The following is a 22,425-nucleotide window of genomic DNA, read 5'->3' as shown; positions in this document are numbered from 1 at the left end:
CTAATCTACATTTCATAATGTGGCATTTAATCACATTAGAACTATCAGAACCCAAAACAAATAGGTTGAACAGGGTAGATAAAAATATCACAGACATTCACCTGGGCGATTTTCATCATGACTTTTATTTTTATTTTTATTGAGCACATAATAAGTATACAGACACGTGTATACAATATAGGTCAATTACGCCAGAGGAGAATATAAATAAAAAATAAATAAAACAGCTTAATTTACATAAAGCATTTAAAAAGCGTGTGTTCTAACAGCCTTATTCTTATTGCTGCAACAGGGTATATTAATATAAACACAGTTAAATGTGAATGGACATCTCTACGAAACTATGTGTTTTATTTTGGAATTTGGATGTAAAAAATGGTGAAATTTCAAATCAGGTTGTTAAAATAAAATTGAGAGGTGAGATCTGTGTCATAGTTAAGCAGACAGTTTACTCCAAGTAGGCTAGCCTAACCAAAACAATGCACAAGAGTTTCTCTTTGATTCCCACAAATGTAGGCTACAGGCCTTACAGTTAACATTAATGTCTTTTTTTTTTTTTTTAGCTTTTGTGAATAGTGGTAGGTTTGGTAAAACCTATGAAGCATTCTGAAAAAAATCTCTTTGTCTTTATTAAGAAATTATTCATTACTAATAATAACAGTCAGAAACTGCAGAAGGTGGCATGAACGGATCTCAAACTCAACATTACGTCACTTAAACGCGCCATCGTAAGTGCCAAACTTGTATAGTGAAGCATGGGACACCTTGGCGCTACAATCATCCTGATTCATATTTTATTTTGGACTATTTGCAATGGTAAGGTATCCACTTCAGGGAAAGACTGGCGCATGTCTTTCACACTATTGTGAAAGGAGTATCGTTTCACAATTATTCATTCATCATCATGACAGCATAGTGGTAGTAGCGTATTCTGCGTTAGCGTTAAGACTTACTGACCGGCTGAAAGAAACCGCTTGCACGTAGAAAACTTTACTGCCCTGGTTGGTTTAAACGTATGGTAAAATCAAGATAGTTAGTGTCAGGTAGGAATGTACACTTAATGTAAAAATTTAGCTGATAGCTAGCTCAGTAGCATGTCCTTGAATGACGTGCCACCTCACACTGTGCTTGCATCCTAACGTTACATGTTTAATGGCGTGACTCGTAGCTGCTATGCCAAATGCCATATTATGTTGTTTTCATGATATGTTTTATAAAGCTTGTAATTTAGCGCATCCGAAATTACCGATGGGTGGTGATGGCGAATACGCGATAAGTTGACGACCCTGAATCCATACAGGTGCTGGCGTTAGATAAAGTCTATAGTGCTGGCAGCCAAGTGGCCAGAACAAATTTTGTGAAATGATGCAAGCTGTGCACATAATTGAAAAGCAAGACACTTTTTTATTAATATTTTCCTCTTTACCCGAGGTTCTACTTCTGCAAACTTTTGTGTGCAGTCTTTCCTACACGTGAGCTGCTCACCGGTTGACCGGTAGAGGGGGATATAGCAAAACAATGACTCAAAGTAGTTAAAGGTATACTATGCAGTTTCCTTGCATGGTGTACCTTTAAGAGAAAATACCCATAATTGTCATTAGTTGATGTCCAGGTACTTGCATACAAGTTATACGGTTTCTTGACATACACTGCCAGTCAAAACATTTGGACACATTGAAATGTTTATCTTTTTTGTTTTTTTTTCACTTAAGTTAAGTAGCACACATAGCACATATAAAACGATTTTGTAAGCAAGGACGTGCAAACAAAGCCCAATTTTAATTTACTTTCCATTTACAGTACCTGTTAGTACCTTTTGGTCAGTCTCAACTTGATATAGTCACCTGAAATGGGATTCCTTTAAGGAATTCCCATATGGTTTGAACACTTTTTGACTGTTTTTCTTCCACTCAATTCAAATGAAAATAATGATCTTTAATGATGCCAAATTAAGTATGCAAAGTCATAAAGGTAAATGATGATGATGAGTGTACAATTTGAAATATGTATAAAGGCAGTGTATTTCTAAAAAAGAGCAATGCTGAAGGCAAAGTGTGATGGAACACAATGTAGTAATGACATTATCTGTAGTAGATTGGTGAAACTGATTATCAATGCATCATTTAATGTGCAATTATGGATCAAGACATTCACAAATGATTGGTGTTGACACTTCCACCCTTGAGAGGATAGCACTCACTTCTGGCCTTGAACTGCACAGGTTTGCCGAAGTGCAAGCGGGACGAGTATGCCTGCGCCAACCGGCGCTGTGTATCCACAGACTTCCTCTGTGACAAGGTGGATGATTGTGGTGATGGGAGCGACGAGGCCTCCTGTAATCCAGACCGGCCGTACCTAACGGTCCCTGGAGCCCCCACTCCTTCCTCTCACACCTCCTGTGGCCCCTCGGAGTTCAGATGTGGGGACGGAGAGTGCATCCCACATGCCTTCCGATGCGACCACTCGGAGGACTGTGCAGATAAGAGTGACGAGCAAGACTGTGGTAGGACATGACCTTTAATCTGTCTGTCTTTGTCTATGGGTGCCTCTCATTCGTGTTTTATATATCCTCCCTTCCTTCCTCGGTCCTCACTGATCTAGATAAAGAATGATGGGGCGCTAACAATAGGATAGTCTATCAAGTGCTAGTTATAGATCAGTGGGAATGAGTCTGGAGGACCAAGCATCGAGGATCGAGGAGGGATGTTGAGAGAGGCCCTATGTGTCTAATTTACTTAACTACAAAGTTGGTCTTTCTTAAAGAGTTGTTTCTGAAGGAATTGAGTAATTATAGTTAAAAGTGCCATATGCAAGAATTACCTGTAGTGTTTTAAACCGGCATTGCAGCAAAATCAAAACATTTGAGAGCATTAAGTAATTAATCTGGCTATTCAAAGGTCGAAATGCTACTAGCTGTGTGATTGGTCAATTGGCGGAGAGTGCCAGGCTACAAATTAAAGTCTGAATTTGTGAATATCCTGGCTGTTACTGTACATTGTTGTCAGTGAAGCCAATATTTGAAAACAGCATGTTTCCGTCTTCTTTGATGGTCCTTTTGTGATTTATCACAATAAATGTTTTACATATCGCACCTTTAACTGCTGTATGACTCTAAACAGAACAAAAAAAAAAAAACAGTTCAAATAGTCTTATTCTGGTGATGACGCAATGCCATCAAACTGGAGGCCTTTGACTTTAGTGATAGATGAATTGACAGCTATTGTGGTAATGTGACTCACTGAGGACTAAGTCCTGGTATTTGATTGGAAAATCACTTGAGGTGCTCATGCCCAGTGACCTGCAGGAAATGCATATCTCTGTCTGTCCTTCAGATAAGAACGAGTGTGAGGAAAACAACGGGGGCTGCTCTCACCTGTGCCTGGACCAGCCCATGGGTGTCTTGTGTGCCTGCCCCCCAGGCATGATGCTAGTGGGGGACACTCGGTGTGAAGGTGAGGCCCCCTCTCCGCCACTATTGGTCTCTCCAATTAGAGAAACGGGCATGCTGTATTAGCAGCAAGCATGTTCTAGTGTTGAACTCTACATTCTGCACATTCTATGTGGAAGATAATTATATATGTGTCCAGGAGATGGTAGCGTTTATTTGCCATATTTATAGTCTGCTTTTCTCTACTGTGTATTAGTTACTGCTAATACACTGCTCATATTTACATTTCATTTATATTACTGTAAACCACCTTCTGTAAACCAACTGTATACTGCTACTGTCTATACGGCACTATACATCCTGTCCTGTCTATGCACCACCTGTCTTTGTTTATCACATTGCACTTTTCTGCTTTTTTGCACTTCTGGTTAGACACAAATTGCATTTTGTTATCTTTATGCTTGTACTCTGCACAATGACAATAAAGTTGAATCCTAACCTTTCAATTAAGGTCTACATAATAATATAAATTACCTAAGGTCTCTACATTGTTGCTTGAATATTATTCATTCATTTTGTGGCTTTGAGAATTTAAATGCAAATCCCTTTCCCCAGAAATTGATGAGTGCCTTAGCAACGATGTCTGCAGTCAGATTTGTATCCGTGTGAATGGCACCTTGACCTGCGAGTGCCATCAAGGTTACACAATGGGTCCCCACACAGGAGAATGCCTAGCCATTGGTAAGAGTGCCATAAGGGAAGTGACTGCATTTGTTTAGTGAAATAGAAAACTAATATTGTCCAAAAAGATTTCCTTGTCTTCTGTAGTTCCTGTTATACCAGGATTTAGCCAATTATTTTGTGTGTTTAGGTCTCTTCTTTTAAATGGTTTGTCTGTTCATCGTCCGTTGTTCCTGGTCTACTACGAGTTAGCAAATAGTTGACTGTGTGTTTAGCATTTATCACTGTCTGTCTGTATTTTTTGTACAGGAGACCGGGCTGTCATTGTGTTCAGCAGTTTGACTGGCCTGCGTTCCGTGGACATGTTGGGTCAGGAGTACCGACTGGTTGCTGAATCCTCCACCACTCCGGGCCCAGTGGCCACACTTGTTTCAAACCGCACCATCTACTGGGCCAGCTCCGAGCAAGGCACCATTTACAGGTATGACACTGACAAAGCCAAGAGCTCTCAGAACTCATCCCCTCCTGCCCCTCCAACCCATCTTCCTGTGTTGACCTGCGTAGGCGGGTGTCCGGCCCTGTAAGGTATTTGCCTACTTCTGTGTACACACTGTCTATTGTCTCTTTTCTGTGTTCTAATGATCTGATGAAGGAAGGATGACCTGTTAATGATAAACTTTTGATGATTCTCTGTGCAGTTCCTTTGTGTATTATGGGGAGGGGCGAAAGCCTGCCACTCCCACTCGCATGTGGAGCTCAGGCCCTCTGTGGCTAATTAAAACTGGTGCACCCACTCATTACCCCTGGGCTTGTATGTTTTGATTCTGCGCTTTGTGCTAAGGCGTAGAGCTCTCCCGCTGTCTTTGCCCGTTTGGAAAAGCTCTTTGCAAATATGCATGACCTGTGACATCTTTTCCAGCGGCATTGTTCAATGCGTATGAATTTGTTGGCCTTGGCCACTGTTTGTTGTTTATGGAGACCTCCTCAGGACCAGAATGCAAACAAAGCGCTCAACACACTCGTGTTGGTCTGAGCTAATACAAGCCAGCCGTTCAGAGGGAGAGAAGCATATAAAACATCTACTTAAAAGATCCATAGACCGATATGTTGAGATAGATATGTGTCCTTCAAATTGTAATTTTCCTGTACATTACATATTATACCTGTTGTCCTGGGTTTAAATCACACAACCAAATAATGCAGTAGATATGTTTTTTGCACAGTGTGTGTGTGTGTGTGTGTGTGTGTGTGTGTGTGTGTGTGTGTGTGTGTGTGTGTGTGTGTGTAGTTTGTCAGTTTTTCAAAATGTTTTTATTTTTGTGTCAATTTTCATGCATTGAAATTAAAATGTGAGCACCGGGTGTGGTCTCTTCCAGGACATCACTTGAGGGAAATACTCATGAGTCTGTGTTGCTGTTAAGGAGCCAGGGCACAATTCTGGGTTTGGCTGTGGACTGGATCCACCATCTGCTTTACTGGACCAACACCAACACACATTCTGTGAATGTGGCCACTCTGGACGGAGCCCAGCGGCGTCTTTTGGTGAAAGGCCTGTCCAAACCCACTGGGGTAGCAGTGGAGCCCCTGGAGGGGTGGGTATGAGGCCGCCAGTGCTTTATAGATAGAAGGGTATATATGAATAGAAGAGAGCAAGATTGTATGTCATTAGAACACTGCTACTGTATACACCTCAGAAAGGTATTCAACACAGGGTGATTTTTCTGGTGCGGCTGACCCTGTTGATTTGTCCCATTCTGAAATGAGTGGCTTTTGATATCTCCTACTCAAGGGGTTGATTTTCTTTGTGTTTCCCTGCCTTCCACTCATTTCTAGCCTGACGTAGCCATGCTCAAATTCTGCACAATTCTCAAGATTTCATAGAGGCTTGTCAATGAAGTGAGTCCAGACAGAATTTCCCGACCTCAAATGTTGTGGGTGGGGTTAAATTCGGGCTGACTTCCAGGCTAACTCATTTCCTCGCTCGTTTGCATCCTTCTCTGGCTTCCCTCAGTCTATTTCTATGACGTAGTAGTCCTGTAAATATCCAGATATAGCAGCAATGACAGTGAGGTATTACCACTGTCGGAATGAATTTGTGGAAGTTTGTTTTAGGTTGCTGGTCCTGGACCAAGTTTGTTTTATTCTATATTTGCAACCAAACTCACAGCCTTTCTCCCACCCCATTTTCTCTGTCATATACAGACCGGCACCACAGGTCAAATGTGAACAGAATGAGAAGCCATTGTCTCCTGAACATCACGTCACTTTTGTCCTCCTATCAATCTCCTCTTTATCTCTCTCTGTATCGTTACGCACTGCTGTTTACGTTTGCTAGGCTGCTTTTCTGGGCTGATGCCGGTACCACACCCAGGATTGAGCGTGCATCGCTGGATGGACGTGGGAGAACAACCCTTGTCACCTCTGTGTTACAAAGCCCAGTAGCCATTGCTCTAGGTCCGTGAAAACAATGTCTTCTTTCTCTGTGTTACTGCATATAATCATACGGTCACTCATCAGGATTGGCTAAGGATGTTGACTGTACTTCATTTTCCACGTTTGTTTTACAATTATGTTATTCAGTGCAGTTATTATTATGGGTGTTGACCATAGACTGTGGTGTTGACTGTAGTCAGAGGTGTGATGAGTTTTTTTTTTGCGTGTGTGTATAGATCTCCCACGCAAGCTCCTGTACTGGGCGGATGCTGGGAGGCGCTCATTATCACGGGTCAACTTTGACGGCCGGCAGCGTAAGACCGTGCTGGAGTCCAACGGGTACCTGGACCGGCCGTTTGGACTAACTGTGTTCGAGGTACTCCATGTGTCCTCCACCCACACTGTACATCACCCACCTGCAAACTTTTTTCAGATCGGCTTTCATGACTAGCCTATGCTACGGACTTAATCAATCAAGTAAGATGACAGCAGTGATTGGCTGTAAAAGTAAACAATGTTCTGTGGCTCTCACCTGTCACATTGGGCTGTCAGATAGGCTACAGGGTGCGTTCGTAAAATTCAATGTGACACTCTGAAAATAGAATAAGGCACGGTTAAAAAGTTTCAGAGTGGCAATTTAAGAACGCACCCATAACTTGCACAAGAATTCCTGCGTTGGCAGTAGGCCTAATCATAATGTTAAAGCCTAATGTTATCCATATCTCTGTCTCGAAGATGCAAAATTAATGATGAAAATGGGAAGTTCCAGTCAGATTGGAGTACCGGTAGTATTGTTTACATTATTGTTAACGTCAAGTAATAAACTGAAATGTTTACCGTCCAATATATGCATTTCGGTAATGAGGGAATATAAGTGGCACTGCCAGTCAATGGAGTACAGTCGCATAGCCTTCGGTCACCTTTTTACGCATGTCTCGCATAGTCACAGTAAAGTCATTTTAGCAACAGCGAATGAGAATTAAGCAGAAGACACATTGGGCAGCTGACCTGAATCCTTAATACCATTACCAGTTGTCTTCTGTCACTTACTCAGTGGTAAAAAAAAAATCACCCCTGCAGTACTATAGCCGGAACAGGTATAACAGGGCAAACAGGGCTACCATTGTTTTTCATGTCCCAAGCTAAATGTCAGGGACAGACATCATTGTGCTAAAACTGACGGACTGGACTAAAGCCCCGCGCACAAGACGAGTGTGGCTTTCAGTCATTACATCAGATTACATTGTTTTCAATACAACCTTGCACACCCTTTCACCATTACTGAGTAGATTTAAACTACAGTCCTATTTTTGGGAGCGGCGCTCCATAAAATCCATTATTTAGTGAGTGTTTATCGATTAAAAATAGCAGCACTTGTGTGCCTGGGCAGGTGACTGTAAGTGTCAGTGCTCTCATGTTGGCACCTAGGTGCAGTGTGCTATACAAATCCTGTGAAGCTGAGTGTTTACAGCGGCACTTCACAATGTCACTTCTCTCTCAATGACCAAAAAACTTTGTAACCTAGCAACAATAAACACTTGTTGAAGCACTCTGAAAATGAGGTTGAGGCTGCTGTCAGCGCAGAAAATGCAATTGGTGGACACAAGGTCCAATGAAGGAGGCCCTCACCCTTAGGTGCATGTACCTGAATGAATGTGCCTCTATAGCATTCACCAACTCAAATAGAAGAATGCACAGATACCAACAGTGTACCTAGTCTAATACACATACAATGATATTTCTGTTGTTACAGAAAAAGTGCCGTCTGCCCAAAATTGGCATCTTTGCCCATATACAGTAAGGAGATCCTGGAGCTAACTAATAGACCAGGAGCCCAGAGGGGTCAGCCTAGTTGGGAAGGTTACCAATTTTTATTGATACTACGATGTCTGGCATGGTCCCCAGATAGAGGAACGGCACGTCTGCCGGGTTCCCTCTGGTGGGTGTGGCCAGGGGGGGTGTAAAACTAGCACCCCAAAAATGGGCTAGATTAGTTGGTGAGGTTACCACTTGAAACCTGTTGCAAATTGTTTGCCATGGTCCCCTGATTGAGGAATGGCCACTGCCAGATGTTTTTAGTGGTGGGCGGGGCTTGCCAGACATCATTAAGTGAGGGGTGGAAAATGGGCTAGATCAGTTGGTGAGGTTACCACTTGAAACCTGTTACAAATTGTTCATCATAGTCCCCTGATAGAGAAATGACCACTGCCAGACATTTTTAGTGGTGGGTTACCCCCGGCAGACGCCCCCGAATGATGACACCCCCAAAAATGGGCTAGATCAGTTGGTGAGGTTACCACTTGAAACCTGTTGTAAATTGTTCATCATAGTCCCCTGATAGAGAAATGACCATTGCCAGACATTTTTTGTGGTGGGTTACCCCCGGCAGACACCCCCATATGATGACACCCCCAAAAATGGGCTGGATCAGTTGGTGAGGTTACCTATTCAAACCTGTTTAAAAAAATGTCAATATGGTCCTCTGACAGAAAAATTACCACAGCCAGACATTTTTGTTGGTGGGTTACACCAGCAGATGCCCCTGTATGATGGCACCTCAAAAATGGACTAGATCAGCTGGTGAGGCTACCAATTGTTAAACGCCTGCAACTGCCAGAGTTAGGCCTATTTCAGACCAGAATGGGGAATTGGGACGAGACAAAAGCGATTTTTACCGGCGGTGGCGAAAATGGAAACAGAACTTTGCTTTTATTTTTATTTTATTTCAAGTTATTTTATTTTACATCATGTTTATCTTACTTTACTGTACAGCACATTGAATCGCATTTATGTATGAAATGCACTATACAAATAAAATTGCCTTGCCTTGCCTTCCACACCAACACGATGGTAGACAGGCGGCAGCGGTGCGGGAGCTGCTCTGCATTTGGAAAATAGAGCTTGAGCAGAATTTTGACGGCAGTGGCAGGTAGTGTCCTGTTGAAATGAATGGCAAAGTAGCAAACTAGCATTGTATATGGGGAGATTTTGAACAGGACTGGCTGTGCTCGCCAACACTGTCGGTGCGAAAGGCCGAGTAGAACACACCGCCTGATACCCGGCTGTCTTCTCGCTGCTGACACGCCACGCTCTTGTGTGTATCTGGCCCTATATCCCAAAAACGGGCCACAAAGCTTGCCCAAAAACTTTGGCTTGCCACACAAAGCGACTTCATGTATTATAGAGTACAAACTCACAAGATTTATTGCAAAAAAGGTTGACCATCTAGACAGTGAAGGTCTCAAGGACTGGTGAAAATTCGAGCACTTCTTTAAATTTAATGAGCAAAACATAAAGTCGCCTGTATTAAAAGTCGGTCATTGTAGAAGCCTTGGCCTCCGAAATCAAATCTTTTTATGTACCAATTATAGACCATTAGCACACAAAATTTGGTGCAAATCTGTCCACTCTTTCAAAAGGTAAAGCATTTACACAAAATACCTTTCTGAGTGGCCAGCAAAAAATTATAATTTCAATCAAAAAGATCCATGTCACTTTTTTTCTAACACACTGTACGGGATAAAGGAGCTGATCCTTGCCACATGTACAGTAATATCCCATCATCTGAAGGCCTCAGATCACCACTCCAGATTTTTTTTTTTCAAATCTAAAGTGGTCAATTGATGGGATTGGACTGTCATTTGGATCGAACTGAAGACTGCTGAAGGTTGGTTCAAACATTTTCTATTATCATTTAATATAATTTTATATCATTATATAGTCCTATCTTTCTTTGCCCCTTATTGTTGAGCTCTACATTTATGTATGTATGTATGTATGTATGTATGTATGTATACATGTATGTATGTACGTGTGTACTAGGGCCGTAATGATATTGTATCGAACCGAGAAATTGTGATACACAGATTCACAATACTGTATCGCGATACAAGGAGGCAGTATCATGATACGCCCTTTTAATGTTTTGATACCCATCAGGCCAGAAAACTACATGATATGAAGTGATAGTGCTTCCAAACAATCATTATTATATAGAAACTTTTAAAAAGTAACAGTAGCCTCTTGTAACCTGTTCTACCTATAAACTATCATAGTTTTTATTCATAAAGTTTATAATGTTGGCAAATGTGAAATAGTGTGGTGTATCGAACTGTAGCTCATGAATAGTGATTCAAACCGAATCGTGAGTTGAGTGTATCGTTACACTTCTAGTGTGTACATATCTCTGTATATCAGAAGGTTACAAAATCACTGCCTGAAAACCCATTCTTGATGATGATGATAAGATAATGATCAAATGACCAACAGAATTCATTGTAGGAGGCTATAGACTTACATAATTCTTAGGCCTATCAATTAAATATTCAGGCCTATCAATTCAAATACTTAGTCTCTTAGATCCTAAGCCATCTGGAAGAATGGGTTTTCAGGCAGTGATTTTGTAACCTTCTGATATACAGAGATATGTACACACTAGAAGTGTAACGATACACTCAACTCACGATTCGGTTTGAATCACTATTCATGAGCTACAGTTCGATACACCACACTATTTCACATTTGCCAACATTATAAACTTTATGAATAAAAACTATGATAGTTTATAGGTAGAACAGGTTACAAGAGGCTACTGTTACTTTTTAAAAGTTTCTATATAATAATGATTGTTTGGAAGCACTATCACTTCATATCATGTAGTTTTCTGGCCTGATCGGTATCAAAACGTTAAAAGGGCGTATCATGATACTGCCTCCTTGTATCGCGATACAGTATTGTGAATCTGTGTATCACAATTTCTCGGTTCGATACAATATCATTACGGCCCTAGTACACACGTACATACATACATGTATACATACATACATACATACATACATACATACATACATACATAAATGTAGAGCTCAACAATAAGGGGCAAAGAAAGATAGGACTATATAATGATATAAAATGATATTAAATGATAATAGAAAATGTTTGAACCAACCTTCAGCAGTCTTCAGCTCGATCCAAATGACAGTCCAATCCCATCAATTGACCACTTTAGATTTGAAAAAAAAAAATCTGGAGTGGTGATCTGAGGCCTTCAGATGATGGGATATTACTGTACATGTGGCAAGGATCAGCTCCTTTATCCCGTACAGTGTGTTAGAAAAAAAGTGACATGGATCTTTTTGATTGAAATTATAATTTTTTGCTGGCCACTCAGAAAGGTATTTTGTGTAAATGCTTTACCTTTTGAAAGAGTGGACAGATTTGCACCAAATTTTGTGTGCTAATGGTCTATAATTGGTACATAAAAAGATTTGATTTCGGAGGCCAAGGCTTCTACAATGACCGACTTTTAATACAGGCGACTTTATGTTTTGCTCATTAAATTTAAAGAAGTGCTCGAATTTTCACCAGTCCTTGAGACCTTCACTGTCTAGATGGTCAACCTTTTTTGCAATAAATCTTGTGAGTTTGTACTCTATAATACATGAAGTCGCTTTGTGTGGCAAGCCAAAGTTTTTGGGATATAGGGCCAGATACACACAAGAGCGTGGCATGTCAGCAGCGAGAAGACAGCCGGGTATCAGGCGGTGTGTTCTACTCGGCCTTTCGCACCGACAGTGTTGGCGAGCACAGCCAGTCCTGTTCAAAATCTCCCCATATACAATGCTAGTTTGCTACTTTGCCATTCATTTCAACAGGACACTACCTGCCACTGCCGTCAAAATTCTGCTCAAGCTCTATTTTCCAAATGCAGAGCAGCTCCCGCGCCGCTGCCGCCTGTCTACCATCGTGTTGGTGTGGAAGGCAAGGCAAGGCAATTTTATTTGTATAGTGCATTTCATACATAAATGCAATTCAATGTGCTGTACAGTAAAGTAAGATAAACATGATGTAAAATAAAATAACTTGAAATAAAATAAAAATAAAAGCAAAGTTCTGTTTCCATTTTCGCCACCGCCGGTAAAAATCGCTTTCGTCTCGTCCCAATTCCCCATTCTGGTCTGAAATAGGCCTAACTCTGGCAGTTGCAGGCGTTTAACAATTGGTAGCCTCACCAGCTGATCTAGTCCATTTTTGAGGTGCCATCATACAGGGGCATCTGCTGGTGTAACCCACCAACAAAAATGTCTGGCTGTGGTAATTTTTCTGTCAGAGGACCATATTGACATTTTTTTAAACAGGTTTGAATAGGTAACCTCACCAACTGATCCAGCCCATTTTTGGGGGTGTCATCATATGGGGGTGTCTGCCGGGGGTAACCCACCACAAAAAATGTCTGGCAATGGTCATTTCTCTATCAGGGGACTATGATGAACAATTTACAACAGGTTTCAAGTGGTAACCTCACCAACTGATCTAGCCCATTTTTGGGGGTGTCATCATTCGGGGGCGTCTGCCGGGGGTAACCCACCACTAAAAATGTCTGGCAGTGGTCATTTCTCTATCAGGGGACTATGATGAACAATTTGTAACAGGTTTCAAGTGGTAACCTCACCAACTGATCTAGCCCATTTTCCACCCCTCACTTAATGATGTCTGGCAAGCCCCGCCCACCACTAAAAACATCTGGCAGTGGCCATTCCTCAATCAGGGGACCATGGCAAACAATTTGCAACAGGTTTCAAGTGGTAACCTCACCAACTAATCTAGCCCATTTTTGGGGTGCTAGTTTTACACCCCCCCTGGCCACACCCACCAGAGGGAACCCGGCAGACGTGCCGTTCCTCTATCTGGGGACCATGCCAGACATCGTAGTATCAATAAAAATTGGTAACCTTCCCAACTAGGCTGACCCCTCTGGGCTCCTGGTCTATAAAGCTAACTACTTTTTTGTACTGCAACTTATCTCCTATCTACCAAAAATCTAAATTCTTAGCGTATCAAAGATCACAAAACCAACTCAGTCTGTTGACTGAAGATTATTCAAAATTCCCGTTATTTTCCCCAAGTACCCAGATCTCATTTTATGGGCAAAGATGGCAGCTTTTTTGTAAGCAAACTTCAGATGTCTATTGTTAAAGAATGCTGTGGAAACTATTGTTGGATTGCATTGTATTGCATTGTATTATAGTTACATTTTTGTTTTGCATGTACTGTAGATATGTATGAAGTAGACAAGTGGTTCTCAAACTGTGGGGCAAAAACATGGAATGGGTTGCAAAATGATTCTAGACAAAACATTTTTAGTTTTTAGACAAACATGTTTAAGAACTGGGAGATTCAGCAGCCCTAGATGTAGGCTTACAACTCAGTGTTTCCATAATGTTCCAGAAGTGGATTATCTGTTTATGCAAATCTTCACCTGTGCCTCTTTTTTTTTTTTTTTAAAGATACTGCGTGTGAGCTTACCAGTGACAAAGCACAATGCAGCCTTGTTTTGCCACATGAGCGCCAGTTATGGATTCATTGACTGCTTGTCATTGACTCGGCCAATGTTCATAACGTTTAAGAATCACTGATGCAGACAACATGTAAAGCCTCTGAGTCGAGTTCTGCTGCTGCTGCTGCTGCTGATGGAGGTGCTGATCTGTTTGGTTCTGTTCTATCACAGGGCCATGTGTTCTGGTCTGACCAGGCCAGCGGCACTGTGAGTCGTGCCAGCAAGCACGATGGCAGCTCGACTCTGGTGCTCCTAGACCAGACACCCTCGCCGGGGGGGTTAGCTGTGGTACACCCCGTCCTGCAGCCGCATGGTGGGTGTTTTAGTGCTGTCCTATGTGTGCGTGTGTGTGTTTGTGTGTGTGGAATGATGATTTGATTGTTTTTTAATCGCGTTGCATTAAATATGCATTAAAGGGATATTCCGCCATTTTTGGAAGTAAGCTAATTTTCCACCTCCCCTCGAGCAAATGTAATACCTTTTTCCCGTTTATCCAGTCATTCTGTGAGTCTGGCGATACAACTTTTAGCTTCGGCCTAGCATAGATCATTGAATCGGATTAGACCATTAGCATCTCGCCTGCTAGCATCATGCTTAAAAGTGACTAAGATTTCTGGTAATTTTAGAAAATGCAAAAAGACCAACTGAAAATGAAACATCACGTTTTTGTAGGCTGCGCCCATGGTATGTTTGCAACTTCCCTTGATTATTACACCAGATGAGGGTGTAGTTCCATGTCGAATCAGCCTATCAGGTTTCATTTTCAGTTGGTCTACTTTCTAACTTGAGAAGAGATACGTTTTAAATTTAAATCTTAGTCACTTTTAAGCATGATGCTAGCAGGCGAGATTCAATGATCTATGCTAGGTTGAAGTTAAAAGTTGTAAACGAAGTAAACAAAGCTGGATAAAGCTTTAACAGACGGACGTTGAAGAGAAATGTAAACTAGAAATGTAATTCCAAGGAATTACCAGTGCATGAAAATGAAAAAATGTATAGATAAATGATGTAGATATGGCTACTAGGGTGTAACTAGGGTAAAGATGGTGATTGTATAGTTTACCGAGAGTTGATGTGTGAAGGTAGACAGTTTAAAGCTTAAACATTCCAGTTGTAACTTAACTAATGATTTCTAAAAGGTATGTTAAAATGTTAACTATGTTAACAATGATAACCAGGTTGATTGGTTTACTTAGCTAATGATTTCTAACAGTTATGGTAAAAATGCTAACAATGCTAACTATGTTAACAATGCTAACCAGATTGATCAGCTAACTTAACTAATGATTTCTAACAGAAATGTTCAAAATGCTAACTATGCTAACAATGCTAACTATGCTAACAATGCTAACCAGGTTGATTAGCTAACTTAGCTAATCATTTTTAGCAGTTATGCTAAAAATTTTAACTATGTTAACTATGCTAACCATGCTAACTAGCTAACTTGCTACTGAGGACTTTTATTTTGAAACATTTGTTAATAGGGTATCCATGGCTGCCACTATCAGGAATGAAGAAGTTACTGTAGTAAAATCATGTTGGTTGCTATGGAAACGGTCATAAACGCTTAATTTTAATGGTTGCTATGTTGGTTGCTAGGTACATGGAGGTCTCATGTAGTTGACTGGAGGCATAGTTGATGATAACTGACAGTGGGAATGGTTGAACAGTTAAATAGATTAGTAGTTTCAATGGTTGAATGAGTTAATAGTGTATTATTGCAGTGAGGACTTTTATTTTGAAACAGTTGTGGACAGAGGAAACAGTTTAACAGGTATATGTAGTCTTCACAGAGAATGTATGCTTAAAGCCTGAGAGAGAGAGAGAGCTGCTGCAGCTGGCCTGGCCACCTGGCAGAAGATTCTAATTGCCCTATTATGATGTCATAATCACAATGTTAAGTCTATGGGGAAATTTTAATAGTTTTTAATTTATAGTTTAAAAAGTATAAAAGTTACAAAGTTGAAAAATAAATAGCACGGGTGTCCTAAGCAAGACCTACGTTACAAAGTTTGAATGAAGTTTCTACGTTAAACGGTTGAAGCTGCATTAAATGCGTTAGAAGAAGAACTAGAAATGCAATTCCAAGGAATTACCAGTGCATGAAAATGCAAAAATAGATAGATAATGTAGATATGGTTACTAAGGTGTAGCTAGGGTAAACATGGTAGTTGCATAGTTTACAGAGAGTTGATAGTGTGAAGGTAGACAGTTTAAAGCTGAAACATTCCAGTTCTAATTTAACTAATGATTTCTATTCATGTTAAAATGTTAACTATGGTAACAATGATAACCAGGTTGATTGGTTAACTTAGCTACTGATTTCATGCAGTTATGGTAAAAATGTTAACAATGCTAACTCAAACTAACATTGCTAACCAGGTTGATTAGCTAACTTAACTGATGATTTCTAGCAATAATGCTAAAAATGCTAACTATGCTAACAATGTTAAAAATGCTAACAATGCTAACCAGGTTGATTAGCTAACTTAGTTGATGATTTTTTGCAGTTATGCTAAAAATGCTAACTATGCTAAACATGCTAACCAGGTTGATTAGCTAACTTAGCCAATCATTTCTAGCAGTTATGCTAAAAATGCTAACTATGCTAACCATGCTAACTAGCTAACTTGCTAGTGCGGACTTTTATTTTTAAACATTTGTTGCAAGGGTATTCATGTGGCCACTATCAGGAAACAAGAAGTTACTGCAGTGTAATCATGTTGGTTGCTATGGAAACGGTCATAAACGCTTAATTTTAATGGTTGCTATGTTGGTTGCTAGGTACATGGAGGTTTCATGTAGTTGACTGGAGGCATAGTTGATGATAACTGACAGTTGGAATGGTTGAACAGTTAAATAGTTGAGTAGTTTCAATGGTTAAATGATTTAATGGTGTATTATTGCAGTGAGGACTTTTATTTTGAAACAGTTGTGGACAGAGGAAACAGTTAACAGGATATGTAGTCTTCAGAGAGATTGTATGCTTATAGCCAGAGAAACTGACAGTTGATACAGGTGTAATCAATTTAACTGGCTAGTCTTAAGAGAGCCAGAGTGTATATGCTTGAAGCCTGAGACAGAGTAAATCATTTAAAAGTTGAATGTAGTCTAATTAATGTTGATAGACAGAGAGTTTAATGGATGTTGATAGACAGTTTAATGGGTGGATGAGTGAATGGTCTGAAGAAGATGAATGGATAGAAAGTTGGATGGAATGTGCCTTATATTCTTGTAGAATGGAGAGACACAGCTCTACTGAGAGTAGTGGATACAGATACAGGTGTAATCAATTTAACTGGCTAGTCTTAAGAGAGCCAGGGTGTGCTCTTAAAGCCTGAGACAGAGTAGATTGTTTAAAAGTTGAATGTAGATCGTCTAATTGATGTTGATAGGCAGACTGTTTAGAATGGGTGGATGAGTGAATGGTTTGAAGAAGATGAATGGATAGAAAGTTGGATGGAATTAGGAAGACTTATGTTGATACAGTTGATACAGGGGAACAGAAAATGTAGTCTCAAGAGAGCCAGTGTGCCTGAGAGAGAGAGAGGAGCTGCTGCACCTGGACTGGCCACCTGGCGTAACATTCTAATTGCTGCCGTGATGTCATAATGAGCAATGTTAAGTCTATGGGAAAATAGCTCAATGTTAAATCTATGGGGAAATCGTTTTTTAATTCATAGTTTAAAAAGTATAAAAGTTAAAAAGTTGAAAAATACAAAGCAGACATGGCATAAACAAGACCTACGCAACAACGTTTGAATGAAGTTTCTACGTTAAACGGTTCAAGCTGAATTGCGTGCGTTAGAAGTAGTGGAATAAGAACACTTTGGAAGAACAGTATAGTGGATTTTCATGCACTATAATGAGCGGAAGTACGTAGTCAGGCGTGGGCCAGGGTAGCATTGGTGCACATCTGTGTATGTGTTGTACCACAGGTGTGTTGCGTGTGTGTTTGATCAGTGTTCCATACAAGTCTGTTGACTTGCATTCAGCCCTCTTTGCTGTTGCACCTTTTGATGGTGTTCACATTTGTTCTGTCTGCCAGATTGTGTACATTGTGTGTGGTTCTGTGTTCTGCTTTGATAAATTTGTAGGTCAAGCAGCGTGTGGCTTCCCAGGGAAGGTGTGTCCATCTGGGTGTGTGCAGGAATTCTTCTCTGAGAAGGGAATGCCTGGTTTCACTTGTTTGTCTCCTACAGATCCTACAAGTAAAAAGCAAACCTTCTCTTTTCTTTTATCTCTTGGAATGTGAATGACGATAGTTTTCCTGGAACCAGTTCTTAACAAAAAGATGGAAAGCTGACAAAGGGTTTAGCATTCTGTTAATTAGGGAGAGAATAACAATCTACAACCACACCAACTGGTACACATTACATTGAAGAATAGTTGTACTTAATCTCTTCTGGATAGAGCTGCAGTAATATTGCTTGTCTTAGTGGAAAATAGCCTTTTTGTATAACCAGAGATGTACTCATGCATGCAAGCTACTTCATATTATGCACTTCACACATGGGGAACATGTTTAATGTTGTAGTATAATATATGACAATTAGCAAGTGTATGAATCAAGCTTTGTTCACAGGTTTGGGGTCAGTGTTTCAGTATGTTATCTAGAGAGCACTGTAATGCACTGCCATCCAGATCAGTGAGGGGGCTACTTTTGACTGTGTTCCAGGGAGTTCATCATACCAACCTATGCTGAAGTCAGACCTTTCTGAGGCCAGCTTTGCATGGATAGTGTCACTCATTGGTGAGTTTTGCATACAGCCAGATTGTCATGTCCCAGTCTGGGGTGTTGTGGAACATGAACATGGAGCGGTGTAGTGTGACATGGTAGCGGCAACCCAAAATGCGAAACTGTGCTTTCCCTGTGACGTAGGAAGCCCCTTTTTAAAGGGCGCGCGGCAAGCAAATGCAGGCAAGCAATTAAGCGTTGTGTGCCCACGGGACTTTACGAAACAAACACGAAAACTCAGAACAGCAAGCAGACACTGATATCACACTCAGGGACATAACATAGACTTCCAGCAGTTTGTTATGCTCCTAAGGTCAGAACCTGGCCTTATCTCCACCTCTCTCATGCAGGCCTGCCAACATTATAGTCACTAACCCAAGGTCACAGTAGGGATGAACATTGGTCATTGCAATAACGCTATGCACATTAATAAGCACATACCGTAAGTCTGCTTGTTGTGTTGCTCAAATTATGGGAGCTTATGCCTCTTGTTATCTAAGCAGGAGGTAAACGTACGTTTAACCTATACGATCATAGGATGTACTGTTTCCTTAAACCAACATGCTTGGCTTTAACTTATTGTGACCAGGAAACAAGGGTGTCACCAAGAGTTTAAAACTGTAGGAACTTAGTCCAAAATGGGGTTCTGGGGGTGTCACTCCCAGGAAGTATTCAAAAAGAAATGCCAGCTGAATATAGCCTGGCTTGCGCCACCACTTCTCAATGAGATGTTGTCTGGGAGCCAACGTTCATTTTCTCGCATTTGAAAAAAATGGCCAGATCCGTCTATTGGTTTATTGATTTATTGATGTCTATCAAATGCGTCTGTGCATAGCTCATCATCGTCTTGCTTTCCCCCCCTGTTCTGTGATTGGTCCCCTATATGCATTTTCAGACAGAAAAAGTATGCCTAACATGCTTCCAGTTCCTGTAGTTACCTGTGCATATCCTTTATATCTCACACTATGGCAACATGCAAGTTTACAAGGGACATAGACAGCGTCATTTTCCCACTGGCTGCATTGCCCATAAAAATTGAGGTGTATGAGGCATACATGTGGCCACATTACAGCCATAAGGATATCCTCTACCAACACCACTTCCACTCGTGTCATATTGCTTAAAATTTCCATTTGACGGAAACACAAATGTTCTTACTCAGGTTTATGTTGAAACCTGAGACCTGTGTTTTAATGTGTTTTAGGGAACCTTGGGAAAAAGGACTCAATGATTTTTGTCACTTTATGTTATGCCGTGACTAGGTTGGGGACTTCTGCATGTCTTCTGAGGAATAACACTCAGTTTCTTTTTTTTAAATTTTTTTTTAAAAAAATGTTTGGGCTTTTATGCCTTTAATCAAAGATCCTTTATTACTGACAAGATAGAGCAACATAATGCATTTCTATGGAAGCAAAATTCGAACAGTTCTTGTCTGCTTAAAGAGGTGTGTCGCAAAAACGTCATAGTGGGATATCGATCGGCAAGCAGTTAAGTTCAAATGTAACGTCACTTTCTAGGTCTGCTTAAAGGGCGATTTGGCCCCCCTCCCCTTTGCGAAAACAGAACGCGGAAATGGTCGAACGTTTGCGCCTCTCGCTCCGCTTTAACCCTCTCTGCTTTAATGTTATAGGACTGTGGAGAATGACAGGAAGTGAAGTTGCGCCACAGCTGGGGCATAACACTCAGTTTCTTCCCCCTGAACCTCCACCCTTCTCTCCTAGTGCTGCTCAGCCTGCTGCTGGTGGGGCTGCTGTGGTGGTGGAGGGTGGAGCTCAGCTCCACCCAAAGAAGCCCCAGTCTCCAAGCTGATGACTTTCTTGGAGAGTCCCGTGACCCCCTGATGCCTGCTGCCCCCCTCAACGGCCATCTCCTCAATGTGAGTGCCTCGTCCCCCAGTACACGCGCACACACGCGCGCACACACAAACGCAAACACAAACATGCACACATACCACAGCAGCACCTGCATCCCAGCAGGCAGGTCAGCGCATGGTCCTCTACCTGCCTTGACCTGCCTTGGCTCCTCACCTGAGTTAACACCACAGCCCTTAATCAGCTGGCTTAATAGACAACTGATAGAGATAGTGCTGTGTGACCCCCCCCCCCCCCCTTAGGAGACTGCTTAAGCTGGCGGAGGTGATGGGACGGACGGTGCTTGCGTGAAGACGATGGGTCGGGTGATTTGTGAAGAGTCAGCGTGATCCTGTCAACCTGTCATCCTGTCTCCTGCCATGTCCTCTCCGTCTCAACTATTAAAGGCTTCCAAGTTCCTGCTGCTGCCTGCCGGGTCAGTGAGCAGCATTGGGCGATGGTGCTGGTGCCAGCCCTCTGCACAACCTGTAACTCCTGTAGACGAGAGATGAGGTCTGGCCGAAGGGGAGGGGGAGGGGGAGGGGAGGGAAGGTGGGGATTAAATAAATGAGGATTTGGAACAGGTCGTTTGACTCAATGTCACAGAGTTTTATCAGCGAATTGACTGCTTCCGATCTAATCACTCATTCATTTCGTGTGCCTGCAGGTCTCTATTCACAGAGAAAAACTTAGAATTTGTTTGGCTTGATGGTATCCAATAGGACTAAGGAATTTTGTTTGTTGAATTGTTTTTTTTTTCTGTGTGTCTGAGGTTTTTCTTCCTTGCTCCTTTTCTGAAAACTTTCCAGGAAGAAATTCCAATGTTGGCTAACCTTTTGGCGTCTGTGAGATGCACAACAGTGATCTATATTGAATCAGAGAGATGAACAATATCATTACTTAACAAAGAGGCTGTGATGAGTCACCCTAGGCACATGCTTGAGTGACTTCCTCATTTAAGGATTAATCAAACTTGAACCAAGCTGCCTATTACTGTAACATGGCCATGATGTTACGGTATTATGTGCTAACCTATTTAGTTGGCTAAGTAGTTAACTGTTTTCTCAGTATTTGTAACACATGCTTTTCTGGCCTTAACTGTAACTTGTTTGTCTCTGGCACTGTTAAGTTGATGGCCATACAAGTTCTACTATTCAGATATTCTGAATGGCTTATTAGCTGGTTTATCGAAAGTAATGATCATAGGTTGCACTAGTATGATTAATATATTCAGTACTTTGGTGTGAATACTGTACTTCCTGCTGGAAAAAGTTATGAGCAATGATTATGCATTGCGTAGAGCTATCATTTTATTTGCACTTTCTTCTGTTTCTGTTGGTGATTTCTGCTTTCCTTGTTTGGTTGCTTATTAATGCTGAAATAGAAACAAATCTGTTATATTGTAATTCTCAGTGGTACAATTGGGAATGATTGTTTGAAAGCTACAACACTTGGAAATTGTGAAATGTCAGATTGTTTGGATCTTTCAGATTTTCAGGTTGCATCATATGATTGTTTTATTTGAAAACAAAGTGTTATATTTATCGTTTATTTAATGGTTTTGATCAAAGATTCTGTAGTATATGAGTATTTTTTTCTGTTAAAAGCTCTTAAAATCAGAATGTGAGATAAAGCAATTGTACTGTAGTTTTTGAATGAAATAAACTGTTGAAAAATGAATATCCCCATTATTGATAAAGCAAACAAAAATGTATGCAAAGCTACATACATTCAACTTCAGGGATAAGAATAGCAAAAAATTACAAAAAAAAGAGTAAATATTGAAATAATGTTTTTAAAGCCATCAACATTATCCAAGGTTGCAATCCCTAAATCAACTTGTGCACTAATCCCTGCCGACCGTATTTAGCAGGGATAGGAAGGATGGCAACAAGATTAAGTGTGAGTGGAGAGGGAGGGAGGGAGTTTGAGAGAAAGGAGGGAAAAAATCTCTGAACAGGCAGTCTTGATCCTCAGGGCCAGCAAAGCCAGAATGACT

At 41.0% G+C, this 22,425-nt stretch overlaps 1 protein-coding gene across 2 annotated transcripts; it reads left to right on the top strand.

The window, feature by feature from the left end:
* Positions 1-685: 685 nt before the first annotated feature.
* LOC134101719 (very low-density lipoprotein receptor-like) lies at positions 686-22,106 on the top strand. Of its 2 annotated transcripts, XR_009941444.1 has the most exons (14): positions 686-816; positions 2,222-2,503; positions 3,333-3,452; positions 4,004-4,129; positions 4,379-4,550; positions 5,446-5,661; positions 6,405-6,523; positions 6,739-6,878; positions 14,010-14,151; positions 17,936-18,049; positions 18,517-18,591; positions 20,298-20,452; positions 20,690-20,862; positions 21,094-22,106. XR_009941444.1 is itself a non-coding variant. In XM_062555473.1 (13 exons), the coding sequence occupies exons 1-13, from the start codon at positions 756-758 to the stop codon at positions 20,699-20,701; spliced, it is 1,734 nt and encodes a 577-aa protein (XP_062411457.1). In that variant the 5' UTR covers positions 686-755; the 3' UTR covers positions 20,702-20,952. The 2 variants fall into 2 exon arrangements, 1 of the variants encoding a protein (XP_062411457.1); XM_062555473.1 differs by lacking the exon at positions 21,094-22,106 and having other exon boundaries at positions 20,690-20,952.
* The last annotated feature ends 319 nt before the right edge of the window (positions 22,107-22,425 follow it).

This window comes from Sardina pilchardus, chromosome 15 (genome assembly GCF_963854185.1).
Source record: "Sardina pilchardus chromosome 15, fSarPil1.1, whole genome shotgun sequence".
NCBI classification, from domain to species: Eukaryota; Metazoa; Chordata; class Actinopteri; order Clupeiformes; family Clupeidae; genus Sardina; species Sardina pilchardus.
This window is presented reverse-complemented; position numbering and strand designations above follow the sequence as displayed.

Coding starts and splice junctions, on each gene's coding strand:
- LOC134101719 (XM_062555473.1), top strand. CDS start 756: ATGGGACACCTTGGCGCTACAATCATCCTGATTCATATTTTATTTTGG. Junction 3,453..4,003: donor GGGGGACACTCGGTGTGAAG/GTGAGGCCCCCT, acceptor CCCTTTCCCCAG/AAATTGATGAGTGCCTTAGC. Junction 6,524..6,738: donor CCCAGTAGCCATTGCTCTAG/GTCCGTGAAAAC, acceptor GTGTGTGTATAG/ATCTCCCACGCAAGCTCCTG.